Source organism: Hippocampus guttulatus, chromosome 23, assembly GCF_054856545.1.
Source record: "Hippocampus guttulatus isolate MCC_2025c chromosome 23, RoL_Hgut_1.0, whole genome shotgun sequence".
Lineage (NCBI taxonomy): Eukaryota > Metazoa > Chordata > Actinopteri > Syngnathiformes > Syngnathidae > Hippocampus > Hippocampus guttulatus.
The window spans coordinates 4,185,673-4,203,948 of record NC_141283.1 but is presented as its reverse complement, the minus strand read 5'-3'; the positions used below and the strand labels follow the sequence as shown (position 1 = coordinate 4,203,948).

At 45.5% G+C, this 18,276-nt stretch overlaps 1 protein-coding gene across 3 annotated transcripts in view; it reads right to left on the bottom strand.

The window, feature by feature from the left end:
• LOC147185798 (actin-binding protein WASF1-like) overlaps positions 1 to 18,276 on the bottom strand; it is a 32,951-nt gene that overhangs the window by 4,695 nt on the left and 9,980 nt on the right. Inside the window, exons 2-9 of one of the 3 annotated variants that reach the window (XM_086104382.1) lie at positions 16,406 to 16,552; positions 16,186 to 16,320; positions 10,309 to 10,462; positions 8,276 to 8,393; positions 5,284 to 5,397; positions 2,823 to 2,879; positions 1,666 to 1,829; positions 885 to 1,067 (exon numbers count right to left, since the gene is read on the bottom strand). In XM_086104382.1, the coding sequence (XP_085960508.1) occupies positions 885 to 1,067; positions 1,666 to 1,829; positions 2,823 to 2,879; positions 5,284 to 5,397; positions 8,276 to 8,393; positions 10,309 to 10,462; positions 16,186 to 16,320; positions 16,406 to 16,538 (1,058 nt within the window). In that variant the 5' untranslated portion in view covers positions 16,539 to 16,552. The remainder of the gene's footprint in view (positions 1 to 884; positions 1,068 to 1,665; positions 1,830 to 2,822; positions 2,880 to 5,283; positions 5,398 to 8,275; positions 8,394 to 10,308; positions 10,463 to 16,185; positions 16,321 to 16,405; positions 16,553 to 18,276) is intronic. The other 2 variants (XM_086104379.1, XM_086104380.1) reach the window with 2 other exon arrangements.

Sequence of the window (18,276 nt, the reverse complement as noted above, 5' to 3'; positions counted from 1 at the left end):
ACCACACGGTCATCGCATGTCATTTTTGTGTCAGGTGACACACCAACGGACTGAGAGGATTTGCAACAGATCTGATCATCGTGATGGGCCGTCGTTCCATTGAAGAAAGCACTACCAGCATAGCCATCATGAGGTGTGTGTCAAACCAGACCATAACGTACGATAACGCAACATATTGCGCATGCCGAACCATAACATGACTGGATATCATATCTCACAATCGTCATTATACCTTAGCAAATCATACCAAAGGATTTGAGAGAATTGCTGAAAAGATGTTCCTTTACTTTTGAATCATATCAGGAGATCGAAGAAAAGTATGTGAAGAGCACTGAAGTGCAAACAATATTTCCGAAATAAAGACAAAATATTGCTGCGGGGTGCTGGGGAGAATAAAATCAAAAAAAGGGACCCCCGTGGTGCGGCAGCTGCAAATTTAATCATTCCCTCTGACGTCACCCTACTTGAAGCATGTGGCATATGTTGCAAAGGTCTGCAGCAGAAAAAAAAAGGCCTCTAACAACATTTTATTGATCAGTTTCCCTCCATCTTTGATGTTCAAAACTTCACCAACTGTCCACCCAACACACAATCAATGCTGCCCCTCCGGATTGCCCACTAAGTAGTCCTTCAAATGGACACTTAAAATTCTGCTGTCAGATAGATTAGACCAAAAACAGCTAGAAATGCACAGTGGGTCGTTCCGGCATCCATCCGATCGCTCATGATATCCCGACCGAGTAGAAGGGCAACATTGAGAATAGATTTCTATCCAGATTCTTTTCTCGGAAAATCTTTTTTTTCTTCATAAATCACATCATTCCCAGCGTGGCCCTAAAACTGTCAAAAAAAAATACTGCAAAACGTGAAATGTCTGCGCTCACCTGATGACGGAGGGCGGCTTGATCTCCCCTAGCGGGTGCAAGGCGGGCGGTGGAGGCGGTGGCGGGTCGTTGGGCCGCAAGTATATTCTGTCGCCGCTGCGGCTCAGCAACTCGTTCATCTGGCTGTAAGGCAGCGCCGCCAGTGAGAAGGGCCCGTCCAAGTGTTCCATGTACAACTGCGCCCTGGCGAGACCAACGCAGGTTGTCAGGCTCGCCCGCGCTGTCGGCTTTTTATACGATGTGTGCCATCGTCTATACCCACCGAATGACCAATTTTTCATGTAATATTCTTCATTAATTCTCTTTCCTGGCAGAATTTGGAGCCTTGACGTGCCATTAAGAAATTTAAAACTGAAGAAGCATCTGGATCCTGGATACTTCATTAGGTACGCATACGCACTCTGAGATCTGTATTAAAATAATTGACCTTGACAAAATGTTTTTACAAGGTATGGTTTCACTAAGGGCGAAATTTTTGAATGTGTTTTGATTGTATTTTTCAAATGGTGTTTTATGAGTAGAATAAATGGCATCGACATAAACAGGCAAACGAATAGCATCTTCGTGGCGGGGTTATAAAGCCTGAAGCAACGGATACTTGAACACTAACTGTGCAGTAAAACATGTAGACAAAAATCATTCTTTTTTTAAATGAGTCACCCATTGTAGTTGTGTCTGCACAATTGTATTATACTGCTGCCCGGTGGCCAAAACGCAAACTAAGCAGCAAAGAATTCCTCATGATGCACAAAACTGTTGAATTCTTGACATATCCACACACCTGTTGTCAGGGTAACCGGCGGATCCGTTGGCCTCGCCGTGCTTGTCGTCGACGATGTCCTGCGCCAACTCGGCGCCCAGTGCCAGCTTTTGCCACTCCTTCTTGCGGTCATGGGGCGCCCGCGGCACCTTGTCGGTCTCCGCTGGGCGATCGATCCCCTTCAGCTTCAGTTTATGGAGCGGCGCAAGGAGAGAGAGAGATGAGCAGGTTAGCGTTTGTTTTCTTTTTAGTTCAACTTGACTGTTGCAGCATGCTCATGTGAGGATTACGCTTTTTAAGCACACTGAAGTAAACGCGGCTTAGCGAAAAATGCTTTTTTTTGTGTGTTTGTTAGTTAGCATCGCAACTTAGCTAGTATCCACAACTTTAATTAGGTTCCCGTCAAAAACGATCACACTATTTACTGTTAACAGGCGGTCCACTTTTTGTAAATCCACGAAAGGTAAGCTGAAAATGTAAAAGTAAAAGAAAATATAAGCTGTTTCACGAAGAAAAAGTGACCTCATGAGACATACGTTGCGAATTGTATATAGGTTCAAAAAATTGCTACTTTTTCCCCGAAAATGATCAATTTATTTGAAATATATATATTTTTAAAATCCTCACAGTACAGATTGTCCCTCATAAAATAGACCTTTTTACATCCGTCACTTGTCATCTCGTTCGTGCTTAGTTTCATAGGTTTTGCAAGATACTTGTATTGTGTTTACTTGTTAGCATCGGCAGTTAGCAATCTACTTCCTGGTTATAGCATCCAAACAGTAAGACTGTTTCATTCTAAATCCACGGGGGTTTAATGGTTCGGTCCATCCACCATCTGCCAAAATGCTGCTTGTTGTGAAGTGAGTTGTATCTCAAGTTTATGCTTGCAAGTCAAAGAAAAAAAATCAGCTGGACGACAGCTCGTATTTTGAAAAACTTTGAAATCGGTTCACTGGTACCTCAAGGCACCACTGTGTGATTTAGAAAATGTGTGCAGATGAAGGCCTCCCCCTTGCCGAATTTGAGTAAATGAACGGCATTTTCACAAGCCGCGCAAATGAAGAATGGCCTCCCATATGCCAGCGTGCCTCGCATTTAAGCACACGCAAGCCGTCATAGCACAAAAAAACACAAACAGCAAAAACACAAATAATCGCTTCGATGATGTCACATACCTGCCCGGGAAGGTCTAAGTACCTATAGACCTGATCATACATGCGGGGGTCCTGCGACTATAAGAAACAAAGCAAAGAAAAAAAACAAAAACACAAGAGGAGAAGCATCGGGGATGGGAGAGGTCAGAGCAAAAAAAATCAACACAACATTGCACTTCTCATTAACAACAACAACGACGACGGGAGGAATACAACGGTGTGGGCTGCGAGGGCGAGCAGGACCACAAAAGTCAAAAGAGGGAAAAAGTGCCGTTAGACAGAAACGCTCACAGCAAGAGGGAGGCCGCAATAATGCACACGCAGTAGAGGGACACACACACACACACACACACACACACACACACACACACGCATGCACGCAAGAGCTTCGCCATGGTGAAAACGTAAAACCAGATCTTCCTAGAATGAATTGTACTGCTATCGGCTGAAGAGACAAATGCAAAGTGCGGCGAGGATGGAAAAAGTGATATTTCATGAAATAAAATCAAGAGAGGAGTCCAAATAAAAATATAAAAATTGCCACAACACGAAAATGTTGCTTTGAAATCTGTGCGAAACTGCTGGACAAAATGGGAGCCAATGGACTAATTTGTGGTTGTTATTTTGCAAAACTGTTGGATTGAAACTTCCCGTTGACTTGACCGGATGTGAAAAATACCAGTCGGCAGTCAAATTCGGGTTAGCCGCTATGCTATTCAATCTCCTCATTTGTTTCAAAAGTCAAATTTCCTAAAGCGCGGCTGTGGCATAATCTATTCTCGAGATTTGCATGTGTTGCCCTGCTTCAATGTGGGATTGAAACTCCCAGCGTTAGATGCTCTTCTATTCAATCAATTTATTTACTTCAAGATCCAGTGCAATGCGCCGATAAAAAAAAAAAAAAAAGACAATATACTATGATACTCCATTTATTTTATGCTAAAATGCCACCCTATGGCTGAATTGGATTCGTCACTTTGCCAATATGTGGCATTTAACCTTTTCAGGGACAGCGGTTACTACAGTGGAGAGCCTTTCATGTTAATCGTAGATACAAGCTTGTGTACATTGGTGTACTTTTAAGAGCGCATTGTAGTTGAAGCTGCTGGTATTTCCTTCATGTCGTGAATTTGCTTTCCATTACCTTTACTGTCAAGACTCATTTGTGAATAGTCGAATGAAATACTTGTAATCGACTTTAATAAGGCATAAATTAGGCTTGGAATAGTACAATTGTGCGCCGCAAACCTCTCAAGCTACGTTCTACCGAAGAGCCAATGAGTTCCCTTTATCATCTGTGCGCATTCAGATGATCAGCAGCTGTTGTGTATCATCAGGGAACACAGTTGGTGGACTGTGTCAAACGCACAGTGGCGTAGAACTTGCATCTGTTCAATTAAGAGTCACTTTTAATGCAGAGAAGCTAAGGCTAACTAAAAACGGGGAAATAAATTGGCGGGGTTGGGGGGCGGGGGGGCGGACGACTGTGTTTGTATGCCAATCGGCTGGTGCTTACACTACGGACGCATTTTGTTTATATCTCGTCTCATATTCACGTGACGTACAGATGTATTTTTATGCGTAGGTTTCTGTCTGTTGAGTGCGACCGACTCAGCAGAACTGTGGCGAAGCTAATGGCTAAATAACTACCGCTCCCCCACACGGCTCATGGGCCACCGCACTGTTGACGTTAACAGAAATTAATGCTTTGCTTTTGGCGCACAGAGTGGCCGAGGGCTTTTTTTTTTTTTTTTAATTACTCAACTGCAGAGAGTATGAGGCGTGTATTGAGGGGGGGCGGGGGTGGGGGATGGGGGTGGTCGAGTGGTTAGCGCGTTGACCTCACAGTGCAATTCCAGCTCCGGCCTCCCTGTGTGGAGTTTGCATGTTCTCCCCGTGCCTGCGTGGGTTTTCTCCGGGTACTCCGGTTTCCTCCCACATTCCAAAAACATGCCTGACAGGCGGATTGAACACTCGAAATTGTCCCAAGGTGTGAGTGTGAGCGTGGATGGTTGTTCGTCTCTGTGTGTCCTGCGATTGGCTGACAACCGGTTCAGGGTGTCCCCTGCCTACTGCCCGAAGACGGCTGGGATAGGCTCCGCCCCCCCCCCCCCCCCCCCCGCGACCCTTGTGAGGATAAGCGGATCGGAAAATGAATGAATGAATGGTTATTATTCGGATTCAGACTGGTATTCAATAACACAATGTTAGTGTCACCCAAAGAGCAAGACGGCTCCTCCTCCAAAAAAAACAGAGCACGTCTACTTCATAGATATTTACACATGCAACTACATACAGTATGATGTGAATATACTGTCCATATGTAACAATGGGACATAAAGTTTAATTAGGGCTAGTAACGGGCGACGGCGCTCCCAAAGGAGTGAGGGTGCGAGTTTAGTGGGTTGCAGGCTTCACCACTTGGAATAGCAGATGCCCTGACGAGAGGGGTTAGGGGGGTGGTCGGGGGCCGAGAGCTTACCTCGCGGGGGTTGAGGAAGGGAGGGGGAGGAAGAGGAGGAGGAGGAGGAGGAGGAGGGGTTTCGGTGAGGACGCTTATAAGGCCCTCGGGATACACAAGATAAGGCATATCCAGCTGCGCACATTTAGACGGCGTTGGATGGGAGGACAGAGGACAAAAGTGGACAAGCAAAGATGAAAGAAGGAAGACACTTTTTTGGACATAAAGCAGGAATGACGGCAGCCAAGTAACAATATCCCTATCGTAATTGGGACATTTTGACAACTCTTATTTCCAGCGGTTCCTTTGAACGACTCGGCAAGTATCCTCCAAGCTCATCCACGGAGGCTAACAGAAGCTAATGAGATTAGGACGCCGCAGCTTTCTCGGGTTTCTGTTTGACATGCGCCGCTTCTGGTCCACATTTATCAATGGATGCGCGCACTGCGGTGTGGGAACGGACCAACAGTGACCACTTTATCGCCCTGAGGATTTTGCCCCCACTCAAAATATAAATCGACTCTCATTTTATGTGCGTCAAATAATGGCAATCTGTTTGTGAATGCTGGTAGACTTCTAGTTAGTTTAGAATTGTAAATATATAAGATTGCATAATTGACGTTCGACCAGTGGCGTCAAACTCATTTTTGTCGCCGGCCAGTTTTGAGTTACGTCTCCCCTCGGAGGGCCGTTATGACAGTGAAACCACAAAAGTGTTTAATCGCATTATCGCATTATTACTTGTAAGGGTAACAAAATAATTGCAAAAATCTCAACGTAATTTATTACACATGATAATTTGACATTTTCGGTAATTTATTTTTAGTAAGGACCATGCAAGTTGACACACAGGATTTTCTTTTTGGGGGCCTCATAAAATGATGTGGTGGTCCAGATCTGGCCTGTGGGCCTTGTGTTTGACACCCGTGTATTTGTGTTTTTATTTTTCAAATCATGAATCTCTCCTCTCTTTGCTGAAAACTTCACTAAACTGCCCTATTGGCTTTGCTGAGCTATGTCGAAGTGAGTTTAAGGGCTTCATTTGGACAATAGTAGTACTTTTGTCGCCATCGTATGGCATCTTTTGGCAAATTCTAAAACTTTTTAGGAAGAGCATCAATTACTCATTTCGCCCGTTTGTGGTAACAGCTCGCTCCCCCATCACTGTTCAGGCTACATTTTTACCAAGCGGCAATAACGCAATAGTTAGGTTGCTATTTCACCCAATTTGGGTTACTTGTGTAGAAATAACCAAGTGAGTCTGCATGTGCGTTCACCACGATTCGAACCATGGCAACAAATCAAAGCGAAACAGAGGCGCTCGCTGTTAATCGACGGGCGAGATGACATCATCATGTATTCCAACTCATCTGCCTAAAACCACTTTTTCACCATGTGCGCATGCAGAATGGATTTTTTTTATGGGCGGCGTGCAAAAGAATCGCTTTTATCATCTCTAGGCTTGACTGGAATATGCGGCGTGTAATTCCTCAAATCCCCCGCACCCCCAAGAGTCTCTCTGCGGGGTCCGTCTGCAGAGGTGTGGGGTAATTAATAAGAAGGAAATCTCCGCAGGAGGCCTCGGCGGTAAACAAGCACAACAACCTCACTCCTCCGACGCAAATAAAGTCTTATGTACCGTGACGCATAATTATACGTTGTCGCTCTCATCGCAGCCAAGCTCGCCTCCCTTGCAAACGCCGTCTTGCATTCCGGAGGAGCCTCCTCGCTCGCAGCACCGCCGCGCTTAATCCTCATTGACGCCAATTCTCATGAGCTCTGATTGTCTGCGAGGTTGACTGATTGTCAGGGAGGAAGACCTTGTCCTTCCCACTTTGCGTGAGTGCCTTGAACGTTCGGGCTACATGCGTTTTGAAGCCGAAAATGGCAAAAGACAGCCAGCGCTTCTGATAGCTAATAGTATCGACTGATTGACAGGTTCCGTAAGTGACAGCTACTTCATGAACGAGTCCGGTCTGTGAATGCAGACCGCGCCATTTCAAATCAGCGATCTCGTTCTTGTTCTTTCCACCAAACGGTACGGTGAAGAATGACAAAACCTCGATAAACACCCGTGGCGTCATGTTGTTCTGTCCATGAGGTGACTCTTTCGGTCCTCCCAAGTGCTAACACCACTGAGGATTTGACTCCACCTCCTGTCCTCAATCCATTTTTCCCTAGCCATTTTGTTTTTATTTGGTTTGTGTAGGACGGGGGTCGGCAACCTGCGGCTCTGGAGCCGCATGTGGCTCTTTAGCGCCGCCCTACTGGCTCCTCTATAGCTTTTTCAAAAATTCTTGAATAAGGAAAAAGATGGGGGAGGGATTTTTTTTTTTAAAATATGGTTTCTGTAGGAGGACAAACATGACTCAAACATTCTTCATGTTTTCCAATGCCGTTAAAAATGTGTAGATTAAATATTACATTTCAACATTTCCGTCAACTAAGATTTGCGTCATAGCCTGCGACGCACATTTTTATGAGCAGCACGGGATGCCAGGCAGGGGGCTGTTGTAAAAAAAAAAAAAAAAAATTGCGCGCGTGTGCAGTTACGGGTCGATCGTGGGAGGGTGGCTGATCGAAAAGTAGATCTTCCGTCAAAAAAGGTTGGGCAACCCTGCTCTTAAAAAAAAAGCAACTTTTAATCATGAAGGCTCATTGTGTATTTGTAGCCAACTTAGTTATTTTGATAGCAGGCAAATATCGATACATAAAGCATGTGTTGCCTTCACTATAAGGCTTATATAAGGCTTTCAATTTTTTGCTGCTCCAGCCATAATTGTTTTTTTGGGGGGGGGGGTTTTGGTCCATTATGGCTCTTTCAACATTGTGGTTTGCCGACCCCGATCAAGACCGTATCAGACACAGTAAACGGGGGGAGGACTGCAATACTGTCCTAAAAAGCCGGTAGTGTAGCTCCACCTCTGCGAGTGTACCCAACGCATCGGAAACGCCTCAAAAACCAAAAGCTGCCAAACCGTACCGCTCGGTGGGAACGTGGAACGAGACGTACCTTCTGTTTACGCCTCTCCTTCCGCTTGTCTTCCGTGTCCTGCAGCATCTTCTCTCGCCACAGGTCGAAAAAGTAGGAGGGATTGGTGTAGAACTTGAGACCCTCCTTGCCGTCGTCCCTGCACACCAAACGGCATGACAGTTTTAACGGCGCGCCAATAGTTCAGGATTAGGGGTTAAAGGTTTCGAACGTGAGTTCGTGACCCGTAATAGCGTGTCCAAAAGACTGATCGCCATGGTGACAATCTGAATTGACTCAGCTCGCCGTTCCGGGGCCAACAAACTGGCCTGTTTTAGATCAACTCTTGAAACAAGCGCAATTAGGTAATAAACCGGATCGCCCAGAAGCCGCGAAATACTTTTTGGGGGGCGGGTGAAAGACGAGTCCGCTCTCTTTTTTGGTTTGTTTGGTGCTTCCGTTGCACCAAACGCAACGTTGTGTGGCTCTTGAAAGATCGCTCTAAAATGCTCCCAAGCGGCTAACAGAACAATGAAGGAGTTTATTCTCATCTGGATGATGTGGTGCTGATCCGGGTTAGGATTGTTCAGTTTTGGAGGCTGTTTGGCAACTTAATTGTTTGGTGCTGCTTGGTGGCCAGGTGGTTAGCAAGTCTGTATCACAAGTGGTGGTTCGTTGGAACATGATCTGGATCTTTTTTTTTTTTTTAGGGCGGGGGCGGGATGGGGATCATGGAGAAACAGCAACGTTGGGAACATATTTCATATTTTCTTTCGTTCATCCTCCAAACCTCTGGCGCTGATCCCTATTCGAAATGTCCAGCCTTGAGATGGCATTTTTGTCGCGATTTTGGCAACAATCATGAGCAAATTTGTTTCAAGTAGCTCATTTATTCCTTTTCAACTGATCAGTTGCTCCTCTTTACTCACTGCCCTGAAAGTTTTTTGGTCCCCCTGCCGTCACCTGGCGGAGTTCCGAGCACCATTGGGCAGGGAGATGTAAAACGAACTGGAACCTCCACCGTGGCACTTGTCACATCAGTGTTGTCGCTTGAAGATCAAAAGGATCAGAGCGACATGCACTGCCAAGAAATGTTCTTTCACATCAGTCGGCGGAACAGAAAGGCGAGGACTCCACCTTTCTGATATATTCTTCTTTCCGGGGGGGCTGTGGGTTCTTCTCAGGCTTTGATATTGTTCTTCATTCAAACATCCCGACTTTTCTCTTGCTTTTTTTTTTTTTTTTTGTGTAATGCTGCAAACCGGCTCATCTTGCAAGTCAACTGCAAACCGTTGTCTCGGCCATTAATTTTTTTTTTCACAACAGTCTACTGAATATATTAGTCGACCGATGAAGAATTAAGCTCTGAAATTGAAGACCTTGAAAAAGAAAACCCTCAACGGCAGAGGCAACAAAACAGAATTCCACAATTGGATCATACAAGGGCAAAGAGAGCGTAGCTCTGCATATCTTAAGTGCTTGTCGGTGGACGGGAGGGGGGGTGGTGATAATACGGATGCAGTCTGTCTAAGAAGCCTGGGGAGAATTCCCAGTAAGCCTTTTGGTGCGAGGTGTAAAGGAGAAGGGCTGGGGGGGGGGGGGGGGGAACAGCAAGAGAAAGGGCGGCAAGATGCGCCAAGCGGGGAAGAAATGACAAAGGAACGTCAAGTATAATCTCAGCCAGCAAGTTCTAATCAGCTAATGCAGCGGCGAGAGTACATCCGCCTTCCTTGCGGCGACCCAAATTAAGTGGAGCCAACTTCCAGCAAGCCAGACGGCTGACATTTAAACCCCGGAAAAGAACGCCTTTGGCCCATCGGCGGTGCGCCGTCGATTGCAAATCACGACTGATGGCGAGTTAAGACCTCAGCTGGCACAAGGCGAGACGTTTAACAAAAAGACGAGGATGTCAGCCAGTTGGACACCCACACATTGCCTTCACTTGGTCTCAAAACCGAAAATTCACTTGTTCTGTGGACCTTGGACAACAGACAGGGGGGGGGGGGGGGGTTGCGTGATATATATCGTCGTATCGGCATCATCAAATAAAAAGCAGGAAGAGCACAAATTCGAACCTGTAGGGTGTGAGGATGTTGAGAGGTGGCGGCTGCTCGCAGATCTGGTAGGTCTCCTGCATCGGTACGGGCAGCGAGTCGCGGTCAAACAGTTGTTGGTCCTGGATGGTGGAGCTCCTGAACGCCTTCCTCATGGTGATGTCCTGGAGTGACACTGAAGGAGAGACATTGCAAGCTATTGTTTGGTAATCTGCTCACCTAGAAACACCAAGACAAGAGCACTTGTGGGGTGTGTGCATGGGCAGTGGCGTCGGTGGGGGGCGTGTGATGGAATTACTTAGGCTGTGTGTGTCAATAATACAGTGGTACCTCTACTTAGGAAAGTAATTGGTTCTGGAAGAAATTTCTTAACGAGAACATTTTGTAAATCGAGACGCGTTTTCCATGTAAATGCCCTAATTCGTTCCAAGCCCCCCCCCCCCCCCTCCAAAATTCAGACATACATCTTTTTTTAAAGATAAGAAAACCTTTATTAGTCTCGCAATGGAGAAATTCCCGATTCACAGCAGCAAAGTTATGAAAAGAAAAAGTAGAACAAGCATAACAAGGCATCAAAATATGCAACAAAACATGTTACAAATAGATTATTGCACAATAAGTGAGGGTTGTGCATAATGTAAAAAAATAATGAATAAAGAATAAAAATGATGGTCATTTAAGTTTTTAACTGCGTCCTCATCGTTTGTTTGTCATTTTTATTTTATTTTTTGCCTTCTTTAGTTCATGTTCTCTCTCAGAAGTGTTTTTTTGCCTGGCGTTTTGTCCAGACCTGATCCAAGGACATTTGCGTTTGCTTTTGACAATCCTTCGGAAATGTCCAAGGCAAACATCAGTATAATGAGCGATCGGCCGACCGGGGAAGACTTTTTCTGGGTGATTCGCATTTACGTAAAACTATCGAAATGCCTCATGGCCCCAGGGGCGAACGACGAGGGCGCTGCATCGACACATATCTATCTATCTACACACAGAGACACATCGGCTAAGAGGGACCTTAGCCGATGCCAGGAAGATGCTTCGGTAATAGCCAATGGCAGATCAGCTTGAAATATGTTGCATTGAAGATACTCGTAGCAGCCCAAATTGTATTTTTACCTTTCGTACCTTGAAATTTCTTTCGTAACAATATTTTCCTGTTGAGGCCTTTTGTAACTTGAAAATTTCGTACAAAGACACGTTCGTAAGTAGAGTTACCAGTGTAATGTCAGAAGTAACCCACAAGTGCCTTGTCAGCCTTCGCCATTACTTTCTCATACCAGAACGTGTTATTAGTCGGTTTGGGAGATTCTTATGAGTCTCTCGATAAGTTACAAAGTACGCTGCCTATGCTTTATCTTTGGGAATAAGAGTCTACTACAGGAAGTGATATGGTCACTGTGTCAATGTTGCAAATTTAACGGCATTATTGGTAGCGTTTATAACCGTACTTATTTGATTGCTCTTATTTATTTTATCCTATGTTTGGATTCAGTTACAAATCTATATTTGGTCTTAACTCATTGAAAAAAAAATATGGGCGGCTCTTTGGGATTTGTATTTGAGTACTACACACATTGTCATCATGCCCCCTTTAGGATATTCAGCTTAGTACTTGGCAGCTCATTAAAGTGAGACGAGGCCGCAGTGTGCATATGGGTTGCATGACAGTTCCATCGATTTGCCCGGAGTGGCCGCATTAACTCCCGATCTGTGGAGTTGAGTGGAGATACCAAATTTTGGAGTGAAATCTAGACGCCTGAATTATTCAAATGACAAATGGACTGATCCCCTCGGCAAGGCGGAAAAAGCCATGTGGCGTACTGACCCCAAAAAACTCAAACAAATTGAAAAGCATTGTTGAAAGCGTTCAACCTTACACACCAAATAGAGTGTGTAGGGTGATTTAAAAACAGCAAAGGTGATGAGTTCTGCAGACTCAGCACATCCACGTGGGATTAGGGGCGGATGCGAAGTGGAGAGTTGCCGGGGGGGGGGGGGGGCGGACGGGCACTGCACTGAGACAGACCACAAAGCTATCACGAAAGGAGGTCATTCATTCTGTTGATGAAAAAGTAAATGGATCCGGAGCCTCAAAAGGCAAACACGAAAGATGGACTTTTTTTCTATTGCAGTTTCTATCTAAATCAGAGGTGTCAAACATACGGCCCGCGGGCCGGAACCGGATCCCAAGGAGGTTCGATCAGGCCTGCGGGATAATTTAAAAGTGAAAAAATGCATAAAAGACATGGAATGACTATTTTTAATATTTTTCAATATCAATTACTTGTTACAGTTTTGTGTCTTTGTACAATCAGTGGCATCGGTTGCAATGCGTATATGTGAATGATAAAAGTAAATTGCACATTTGTCTAAGGAAATCTAAAGTGCTTCATTCAATGTTTTGTAAAAGATATGTTCATTGAATTTCAACATTTTCCTCATGTTCTTGTGCTTCTTTAGACCAAAACAAAGGAAAGACATATTATTTGAGTTATTTATAGCACAGTATGGTATAAATTTAATGGTCCGGCCCACTTGACATCTACCGAGGCTGTATGTGGCCCACAATGTGAAATGAGATTGACACCCCCTGGTCCAAATGCTAAAAAGGAAAATGTTCCTGAACCATGTTGAAACCACTCTGACACCGGTAATCTGAATTTGAACGTAAACTGAAACGGTTTATCCATGTGAGCTAATTTACGAGTTGAGTTAGGTAGCTAGCTTGGTAGCTGCCATGTAATTGTCTTATTATCCACTTTTGTGTTGGCGGATGTCCAAACGGGATACTTTTTGCTCATCTGTGAAACATGCGCTTCTCGTTAGGAAACTTCCATCTGGTACACTGCGACTCATTTGCAAGTGGACTCTTTCCATCCTTCCAGCACCTCCACCGCAGCAGCCGTTCTCTGGAATTTAGATGCGACGACCAAGTAAACAATCTCTCAGTATGCCGGTGCATCTCTCCCTCCAATGCAAATTACTGTCCTATTTTCCTTTCGCCTTCTGCCGTCCTTTGCTTCGGACTTCAAAACAACTTTTTATCCCCTCCGTTTTCAAGATCTTCTGTCTGATTTTGTGCAAAACCCGGCAGGCTATGATATCCACACGGGGATTTTGTGTCTTGTAGGCTGAGCACTCGCAACCAAATTTCCAGGTACTTGTTTGGCGTTTTAATAGGGCCGGCCCGCCAGGAAAGCCTTTCGGAGCTGATCGGAGAGGGATGATATGAAGACGGAAACGGAGAGATTTGGAACCACAGGGAGAGAAAAATGAGCTTAAAAAAAAAAGTCCCGTTTGGAAAAGCGATGACAGATACGCAATACCAGATACACTGTGGAAGGCGAGCAACACTGGAGGGGGTTTAAGCGACAAAATCATCGAAACTGCTCCTGAGAGATTTGTGCTAGCTTTGTGGCCTTCTATGTTAGCCCGTAGCGATATAATGGTGCCATTAAGGGTGGAGGATGAGCGTGTGCCGGGGTGGCGGGGTGGTGGTTTACAGGCCATTACATTGGTGGGCTAAAGCGACAGTGTAAGAGAGCCTGACAGCACACAAATAGCATCCGCGCAAGATGGAGCAAAGGCAGGGATCAATCAGTCAGATGAAAGGGGATGACGACAAAAAGAGGAGGTGAAGAGCAAAGTGAGCGATGGACACCCTAAAGGCCAGGTCGACCGGGCGCCGGTTTCCATCCGATTATAAACGCACACATTTGCGGGATTAAAAGGGAGGTACGACCTTAACCGCGAAGCCACCCACGGCTCGCTCTGTCACTCCGGAGACTACATCCCCGGTTGCTCGCGTCCCTCCGACCTTCAGCCGAACATCTCGCTTGTGAGGCAATACTGAAGTTAAGTCAGCTTGAAACGTTTATGACAGCATTTATTAACTTGCGCACAAATTCTCCCAAATTGTTCCGGTGCTGCCATAATGACTGACACGTGAGACCATCCAGCTGTCTGGTCACCCATTGCATTATAATATATTTTTTTTATGACTATGCCAATCTTTTTTTTTTTTTTTAAACTCAGCGGTGTGTTGAGAAGCAGGTGGCGCACGCTGCTGATTTTTATTTATTTATTTGTCATAGCAATTCCAAAATGTGTCAACAATGACAAATGATATTCCGCGTATTTGCATCGCAGTTAACTGGAAATGGAGCCGGTTCCATCTGTTAACGGTATTTGGGGCATCAATACGATTATTTGAGAAAGAATTGATCACTTTGTTATGTTCTGATGGGCCGGTTTGGCTATTTAAAGTCCGCCGCATCCTATTCCTCCCCCGTCATTGCTATCTTCCCCCCGCTGTCCTGATTTATGATCCGCACCCCCCGCCCCCGCCCCCTCTCTCCTCCACTACACTCTCCCCGCAACACCACAGACCCCGTCACCATCGCAAAGAGCGGCGAAAGCCCTCGCGCTCCACCGCGGCACACATTCGCATGTGTTTCGACAATCGCCGAGGAAACGAGTCTTTTGTGGGACACGTTTTCTCTGAGAGAATCAACAGATGTCACGTTGCGACAGAACCGCGCTCGCGCTAAGCCTCTCTCAGCCTGCGTCAGGACATTTATCCGGCCGAGAGCTTTGATACAAAACTCGGCTAAGCGGGGGGTTCACGATTGTCTGCCGCTTTCCTATTGAAACGTACATTTTCAGCACATGGTAAATATATTTCAAATGTACAGAAGAGTGACACTGAGGGGGAAAAATGTAGATAAGCGGTGGCTTTATGGAGCCATTGTTTTTAAGTTGGAAGACTTTTTTTGGTGTATGAATGGCAATAGGTAGATACGCAGATTGATTGTCATATATATATTAAAACACTTTTTCAAAGTGTTCCTTTGTGCTGTCTCTGGCTTGCGCAGTTCGATAAAGAAAAGTAATGTATTTTTCATAATTGAAACTAGCCGAAGTCCAGTAGCTTAACGCTAATGTATCGTTTGAAACGCGATAGACGGGCTAAAGCGGGGGTGTCAAACAAATTTTTTTCACAGGCCACATTTTAGTTACTGTTTGACTTGGGGGGGGGGGGGGGTTGCGGGGAGGGGGGGGTTATGACTGAAACCATATAAAGAATTGACGAATCATGAGGGGTTTGGCCACACGAAAATACTGACAATATCTCTTTTAATTTTTGGTCGACATTTTAGGAAGCATCACGGAAGTTGACATGTTTGATCTGCTTTCGCGGGCCACATAAAATGATGTGGCGGGCCAGATCGGGCCCCCGGGCCTTGAGTTGGACACCGGCGGGCTAAAGGAAATTAGCATGGGTGTAAATGGTAATTATAAAGCGTCGAACGACTGTAACACGCGCGGAGCAACAACGCATACAAACAGAGGACAGCAATACTCACAGGCATATACGGTACCGTATTCTCTCCAAAATATAGCAGGGGTTAACCGTACACGCCTTTGCGTCCCATACTAGAGGTTCTTTCCCTTCATATGGACCGAAAGAGGGTGGCGGGTGGTGTAAGAGGAGAAGAAGAATTGATGTACAGCTCAGGGCACCGCAGCAGGATAAAAAAAGCAGTCGAGTGTGAAAGAATTTATCTGGGCCAGGTTGGAACGGCTTCCTCAGCAGGTTTAAGATAGTCCGGCCTGTTCCGCACACAACCTCCGTCACTTAACTCAGACTGGAATTTCTCCCTTCTTCCCCACTTTTTCTTTTTCCTTTCTCAATTTGGCGACTTTCTTCCACGCATGACACTTTTTTGAACGCAGAAAACGTTGTTTTTTTTTTTCCATTTAATGGTCGAAAAAAGTGTTTTTTTTCCTCCCTGTAGTACACTAAAAATGCAAATTGTGAAGTGCGAGTCCCGAGCTCTCCTAAAACCCGTTTGCGGCAGCCATTATTGCTCTTCAAATGTAGACAACAGTGCTCACATTCTTCCTCTTTGGGGTCCAGCTGCGTGACGCTGATGGAGAGGCGATCCACACGCTCCTGCAGAGAGTTGACCCGAAAGGAGAAGGAATGGGCCTCGTTGAACAGCTCCCCGAACAGGTCTTCTGCATATTTGCCTAAAAATTAAAAAAAAAAAAACCTCAGGTCACACGGTGCGCGAAGGGGTTCAGCATGTGCGTGTGAGAACTTGGGTGCACTGACTGAGGCTGCTGAGCTGTCGGATGACGCTGGCCAAGGAGATGTTGGTCACACATTCCAACTCGTTCTTGATGTTCCTCGGCAGCGCCGTGTGGCACAGGTGCCTGGGCTCGATGGTGCGCTTCACCAGCGGCATCCTTCCGCCGTCGCCTGGGAGGGAAAGTGGGACGCGGGGCAAAAAAAATTTTAAAAAATCAAAAATCAGTAAACTGACTGCGAAAACTGTTCGCCCCCTAAAAAAAAAACAACAAGACCGCTCTTTCAAGATGTTTTCATTTGCCGTCATCCATCTTCGACATCTCCATTCATGCCATCTGAGACTTCTTGGCTTTCAGCGGCTTTTTCTATTCCAAATAATCGGCGTGTAGCAAAAAAAACGATTTGCATGCATAACCTCTATGCGTTCCTCCACTGAGGATTTCCACACCATGCCAGTGACATGATGACACATGACAGGGCTTTTCCCACAAGCATAGTGCTGTCATTTTTCATGGCTTCCCCTACGCGTGTGTCCCAGTTCGGACTTCTAGTTGAAAGATTTGGATTAAAGTAGAGGGAGACTTGTCAGAGATGTTGGATTAAAAAAAAAAAATAAACTAAACATAAACGCTGAGCAATGGTTGACCAGGCGGACATGTCTGGAAGGTCACGCCGCTATCTGAAATTATTGATCTTCCTCATGAGATCATTAGAAGCCACTCAGAAGATAAAAGTTCACATTTAGCCCATGCAACTGTCACACCGTGTGACGTCAGCATGTCCCGTGAGACGCCAGTGCGCTTCACCAGACCTCCCCGCAACCCAGCGTTGAAGGAATAACAATGCAAAATATACTCCCCCACTCCCCGATTGCGTCGTCTTTGGTAATTGGCACTTTCATGCCAATCAGTAGAAGCAATCACAGTCTTATTCACCATTCGTCAGGCTGAAAAGCACACAAAGGTGTTGCTGATAATCCGAGTAAGCACCCCCCCCCCCCCCCCCAACAAAAGATTTCTGGTGTCGGCCACAATGGCTTCTCCATGACGACGGGTTCGGGAAAATGACACCAGCAGTAACGACGTCTAGATTGCACCGTGCGAGTGCGGATGACTATGGTTTCTCTTCATGCCGGTTGTACTTCTGACTCACGCTATGCTGATTCAATTCCTTGGCGTTTGCACAGCGGAGTCGCCTTTGTCTGAGGTGGCAAAAGCACTCACGCTCTTTACTCAAGTAGAAGTATTGACACTTAAAAAAGAAAAAAAGCCTTAAAAATTGACAATGAAACACAGAAGATCACATTTCAGAGCTGCAATACTCGTCATTTTTTGCAGCAGATAAAGAATATATGCCTATGAGTATCGTTATATGCTGTGTGTTTGCGTCGCTAGTGCTTTTGTTCAAACACACTTGGAAGCTGTCAAAAGGTTTACAAATGCCGCAGCGCTGACGCTAACTTCTTTGGCATTTTATTTTTGCGCGTTAGCATGAAGCTAACAGGGTTTCCTGAGACACTTATTGAAATTTGGTGAATTTAGTTTGACATGAACTTCAAGTGCCAAACTGACGCTTGTTGTGAAGTTCGCTGCCACCATCGCAAGCGCGCGTAACCCAGAGGTTGGAAACAACACATCTATATTTTGATAAAATTAGGAGTAGAAAGTACAGATATGTTTTCAAATGCTGGCGTTAAAATTTAAACTGCAAACACTTTGAGCGACCAGAAAAATCGACTTTGGTACTCAAACAAAATATACTGGACTTCGTTACTTCCCTGCTAACTCCATAGCAGTGCTCTGTGACTCCTCGCCATGGTAACAGATCCAGCGGACATAGCTACCTTATCCCGAGAGAGGGGTGGGGGGAAAGGGACCTGGAGGAATATCTGACAT